The 6,000-nt window shown below is 50.6% G+C and overlaps 1 protein-coding gene across 1 annotated transcript; it reads left to right on the plus strand.

The window, feature by feature from the left end:
- Window positions 1–3,750: 3,750 nt before the first annotated feature.
- Window positions 3,751–5,784, plus strand: FFAR3 (free fatty acid receptor 3). Its single transcript, XM_054465776.2, has 2 exons — window positions 3,751–3,940; window positions 4,170–5,784. Exon 2 carries the CDS (start codon window positions 4,181–4,183, stop codon window positions 5,219–5,221), a length of 1,041 nt encoding a protein of 346 aa, XP_054321751.2. The 5' UTR covers window positions 3,751–3,940; window positions 4,170–4,180; the 3' UTR covers window positions 5,222–5,784.
- Window positions 5,785–6,000: the final 216 nt, after the last annotated feature.

The raw sequence follows: 6,000 nt of genomic DNA on the forward strand, positions 1-6,000 counted from the left end.
CTGGGCAATAGAGCCAGATCCTGTCTCAAAAAAAAAAAAAAAAAAAAAAGCTTTGTGTCCATTTTGTGGCAGTAAATAGACTAGTACCTACATATATTTTTTGTATTCGTGGCATACTTAACTTTTGCTTAATTTTTAAAATATATTTCTAGGCTTGTGTTTCCTCTAAGTTTTTTCAAATTGTTGCAAATCTCTGAAAATGTTTCCAATATATTTATTGAAAAAAATCCACAAGTAAGTGGACCTGCACAGTTCAAACCTGTGCTATTCAAAAGTCAACTATATAGTCTGTAATACGTGATGGGTATCATGCTGAGTGTCTACAGTGAGTGTTGTCTCACTTCAGCTTCACACAACCCTGTGGTTTAGCCTTGCCGCTGCTGTACAGATGAGCGGGTGTTCACTACACGAAGGTACTGGGCAGAGGAGCAAACACTGACTAAATTCTAGCCTGTGCTTTGCTCAGCAAGCCACATGCCTGCCTTGATTGCATCAAAGGAAGGAGTATTGTGTTCTAATTTGAAGAAATACACCAGCCACTCCTTAGGCAGCACTTGGTGCAGGGTGGGCTCCTCTGGAAAGGGAGCACCTAATTTGCACAAAGGTGCTGCACAAGGTAGCTACGATCCTGGAATGGGATGAAGAAACTTGCCTAAGGCCCTACAGCAAGGAAGGGGTAAAAGCAGGATGTGATCCTTCCAAGCAGAACCCCAAAGAGCCAGGGGACATTTGGGAAACCTGGGGGTATGGGGGGTTAACCCTGTATTTGTGGTCCATTTTGCAAAGGATAGCATCCCAAATCCATGAGAGGGAGGGCAGAGGGGAGTGGCTGTGGCTGTGAAGGAGACAGACACCTGGGCACCTGCTCTAAATGACAGCAATGCCATGCACATGATGATGTATTGGAGCACAACAAATGGCAGCCACCAGCTGGGGTGCACGCACCAATTTCTACAAATGAGCTCTGTTCAGGCTGAAATGTCTACGCAAGCAAGGATTTTTCTTGTAATTGATGATATATCCCCAGCGCCCAGAAGAGAGAGTGGCACACAGTAGGTGCTCAGTAAATGTTCCCCCATTGAATGAATGAATGCCTCTACTAGCCTTCCAAAGAAAGTTCTATGTCTGTTTTATCAATATGGAAACAGGCCAGAGAAATTAAGTAACTTCTTTTGGAAGCCAGAAACAAGCCCAGCCCTTGTGCAGTGACAACACCAGGGAATTTCAGTAAAAACCCAAACTCCACCCCAGGGAGCCCCAGTGCCTCCTCCCGCACCGTGGGGTGCCAGGGCCCACTCTCTTTGACTCCTGCTCCATAGCCCCTGCTGGGTACTGGGCTGCTTCTCTCAGTTCCTCCTGCCTCCCCCAACTTAGGGCAAATCCAGTGCCTCCCTGGGGCCCAGGAGACTCAATGTGATCCACCTCAGGCGCCTCTCACTCCTGTGAGATCCAAACCTCCTATCAGCTCCCCCAGCAGGCCAAGCCTGTGCACCCGTGACTCCCCTGCCCCAGTGTTCCCTCCAGTGGCTCTTTGCCTCTTCAGTATCCATGTCTTCATGATCCTTCCCCTACTCCATCCCCCAAAGCCCTCACCACCAAATGTAATGTAAACAGCATGACAGCAAAAACTTTTCGTTCACAACTGCATTTTTTTTTCTTTTACACACGGTCTCACTCTGTTGCTCAGGCTGGAGTGCAGTGACACAGTCATGGCTCACTGCAGCCTTGAATTCCTGGGCTCAAGCGATTCTTCCACTTCAGCTTCCCAAGTAGCTGGGACCAGAGGCACATGCCACTAAACCCAGCTAATTTCTTTTTTTCTTTCTTTCTTGTTTTTTTGGTTTTTTTTGTTTGTTTGTTTTCCCTGTGAACATAGGGTCTCCTTATGTTACCCAGGCTAGTCTCGAACAACCTGTGCTCAAGCAGTCCTCCCACCTCAGCCTGCCAAGGTGCTAAAATTATGGACCTGAGCCGCCGTACTCAGCCTACTGCTGCACTTTTAAAAGCTTCATTGAGATATTATGTACATATCATCAAATTCACCAATGTTAAGTGTACAATTCAATGATTTTTGTAAATTTACTGAGGTGTGAGTCCATTACCATCAACTAGTTTTAGAACATTTTCATGACCCTAGTAAAACCCTTCATGTTCATTTAAACTTAATCTTGGGCCAGGCGGGGTGGCCCACACCTATAATCTCAGCACTTTGGGAGGCTGGGGTGGGCAGATCACCTGAGGTCAGTTGTTCGAGACCAGCCTGGCCAACATGGCAAAACCTCATCTCTGCTAAAAATACAAAAATTAGCCAGGCGTGGTGGCAGGCACCTGTAATCCTAGCTACTTGGGAGGCTGAGGCATGAGAATCTCTTGAACCCGGGAGGCGGAGTTTGCAGTGAGCCAAGATCGCACCATTGCACTCCAGTCTGGGCGACAAGAAGACCCTATCTCAAAAAAAAAAAAAAAAAAACCCAACAAAAAACCAACTTAATCTTCATTTCTACCTCCATCCCCCAGACAACCACGAGTCTACTTTCTGACTCTATAACTTTGCCTATTCTGGACATATCATATAAATGAAATCTGACAATATATGGTCTTTTATGTCTAGCTTGTTTCACTCAGCATAAGGCTGTAGTGTGTATGGGTAGCTCATTCCTTTTCTTTGCCAAATAGAATTCCAGTATATGGATGTGCCACTTTTTTATTCACTCACGAGCTGATGGGCTGCCAGGTGACATTTCCACTGTTGGTGATTATGATCAACACTGCTGTGAACATTTAGGACTGAATCTTTAAGTAGACCTGAGTTTCCACTTCTCTTAAGTAAATACCTACGGTGGAATTGTTGGATCGCATGGTGAATTTATGTTTAACTTTTTAAGCAACTGCCACCTGCTTTCCAAAGCGGGGACACCACCTCCCACTATTCTCACCAGCAGTGAATGAGGCCCCTATTTCTCTACATTCTCGCCGACCATAGGCATTGGCTGACTTTTTGGTTGTAGCCATTCTAGTGGATGTGAAATCATATCTCATTGTGCCCCGTGATTGTTTGAATGAACTAATAGATCACCCGTGAAACTGGACAGCACTTGGGTTTGAACCCTGGTGGTGACATTTCACAAGTTGTATCACCTGGAGCAAGTCACTTCCCTACGGTGAGGGACAAGGATTTTATGACATAAAAGCGTTGCCTTAGAAGCAGTGTCTGCTACGTATTATGTGCCCACGAAAAGGCAGCTGCTGTCATCATCGCCACCACCATTATTATTATTATTATATTGTCACCCCAGAGATAATCCTGCACCAGTGACAGGGAAAATAGCAGCTGGCATCCACTGCCCGCTCACGACCACACGCCAGGCTTCTGTCAAACCACTCAACATGTATTAGTAATCTTTTAATCTACCTACGTATTGTTTTAATTTGCATGTGTTAATGCGTTGATCTATGAGATGGGTACTATGACGAGCTCTGTTCTGCAGGGGAGAAAGCAGAGACATGGAGAATTTAAGTCATTTCCCCCAAAATCACAAAGTCAGGAAGAAACAGACCTCACGGAGCTCGCTGTCTGTCATTGCATCACACTTCCTGCCCTTACAAGGCAAATTGGATAAATGCCATTCTAGAGAAGAAGACAAAATTCAAGTGAAGAAGAGGGGAGGGGAAGACGTCGGCTGGGGCCTGTTTAGAGCATCCCAGCTGAGACTGCATGAGGAGGGAGGCACGCAGTTGTGGAATTTGCTCCCCTTTTTAGCATACTGACCAGCCCTGGCAACGGAGCTCAAGGCATCTTTGTGCCACTGTTCAACAGTGAGTGACGTCATGGGCACGGCCAGGTCTTTATCAGTTCTGCTGGATAAATAGCCAACTGCACTAGGTCTGAAGAGACAGCAAGGTGCTGTGCGGCAGAGCATTTGGGGTCTCAAAGAAGCAGGTGAGCCTGGGCCCGAGGGGCTGGGTGGAGGAGCACCTTGGTGCTTCTCTGCTGGGGAAGGGACAGGGGACAGGGCATGCTCAGGAAGACAGGCAGGCTGACCCCACCTGGAAGGCAGCCAGAGACAAGAAGGGTGGGCATAGTGACCTTGTCACTTTTGGGGGAGATGCTGCTGGCCAGAGGCCGTTAGGCCCCCCACTACCAACTCCATGTTACTCTCTCTCACCAGTGGCCACCACCATGGGTGTAGGCCCCGACCAGTCCGACTTCTCCGGCAATCACTGGTTTGTCTTCTCGGTGTACCTTCTCACTTTCCTGGTGGGGCTCCCCCTCAATCTGCTGGCCCTGGTGGTCTTTGTGGGCAAGCTGCGGCGACGCCCGGTGGCCGTGGACGTGCTCCTGCTCAACCTGACCACCTCGGACCTGCTCCTGCTGCTGTTCCTGCCTTTCCGCATGGTGGAGGCAGCCAATGGCTTGCACTGGCCCCTGCCCTTCATCCTGTGCCCGCTCTCCGGATTCATCTTCTTCACCACCTTCTATCTCACCGCCCTATTCCTGGCAGCTGTGAGCATTGAGCGCTTCCTGAGTGTGGCCCACCCACTGTGGTACAAGACCCGGCCGAGGCTGGGACAGGCAGGTCTGGTGAGTGTGGCCTGCTGGCTGTTGGCCTCTGCTCACTGCAGTGTGGTCTACGTCATAGAATTCTCAGGGGACATCTCCCACAGCCAGGGCACCAATGGGACCTGCTACCTGGAGTTCCGGAAGGACCAGCTAGCCATCCTCCTGCCCGTGCGGCTGGAGATGGCTGTGGTCCTCTTTGTGGTCCCCCTGATCATCACCAGCTACTGCTACAGCCGCCTGGTGTGGATCCTCGGCAGAGGGGGCAGCCACCGCCGGCAGAGGAGGGTGGCGGGGCTGGTGGCGGCCACGCTGCTCAACTTCCTTGTCTGCTTTGGGCCCTATAACGTGTCCCATGTCGTGGGCTATATCTGCGGTGAAAGCCCGACGTGGAGGATCTACGTGACGCTTCTCAGCACCCTGAACTCCTGTGTCGACCCCTTTGTCTACTACTTCTCCTCCTCCGGGTTCCAAGCAGACTTTCATGAGCTGCTGAGGAGGCTGTGTGGGCTCTGGGGCCAGTGGCAGCAGGAGAGCAGTGTGGAGCTGAAGGAGCAGAAGGGAGGGGAGGAGCAGAGAGAGGACCGACCAGCTGAAAGAAAGACCAGTGAACACTCACAGGGCTGTGGAACTGGTGGCCAGGTGGCCTGTGCTGAAAGCTAGGTCCTCCGGGGGAGGAGGGTATAGCTGGCGTGTCATCCTCAGGGCACTTCCTCGCTCACGCCAGGAGGGACTTGGAGTGGCGAGCTGGGGCCCGATGGGGCTTGGGGGCAGAAGAGACATTTAGCCTCCCTAAGGGTGTGCGCACTAAAGCCCAGCTCTCGATCTCACCTCCATCCCCATCCACCCACACACTATGGATTGGGTTCTGGGAAGGGGTCAGTGTGAGAGGCTGCTCTGGAGAACAATGAGGTCCTCATAGCATCAGGCAGCTCCTGTGTTTTCTTGAGGGTGGCAGAGGAGCTAAGAGCAGTGCCCAGGTTCTGAGGGGGCTGCCCAGTGAGTGGCAGGGCCAGGAGAGGGGAGAACCCCATCCTCAGAGCTGCTCCCAGCCAGCGAGTCAGGAGCGGGGGAGACGGGGCTCCAGGGATGAGGCCGTATTCTGCTCCCACAGTGCCTTTTCCAGAAAGTTCCCATTGCTCAATAAATGTGGATCATCAGAGACATTTATGAACAATGACAGAAGAAAAATTACCCAAATAAATGTGGAAGCAAGCAAAAGAGAACAGTGTTTCCTTCTCCTGTTTTGTTCTGGTGGTGTGCTTGGGCCGGGTGGGACTGGTGGATGGAAGGAGAAAACACCAGACTCTGGAGGAAGAGGGCCAAACACCAGGATGCCTGGATGCTGGGAGAGGATCTGGCTTGCAGGAATGAGAATAACAGCTGCCCTGTCTAAAGGACTTGGCCTGACACATCATCTCCTTCTATCTCTCAATAGCCCT

The sequence above is a fragment of the Pongo pygmaeus genome, chromosome 20 (genome assembly GCF_028885625.2).
Source record: "Pongo pygmaeus isolate AG05252 chromosome 20, NHGRI_mPonPyg2-v2.0_pri, whole genome shotgun sequence".
Lineage (NCBI taxonomy): Eukaryota > Metazoa > Chordata > Mammalia > Primates > Hominidae > Pongo > Pongo pygmaeus.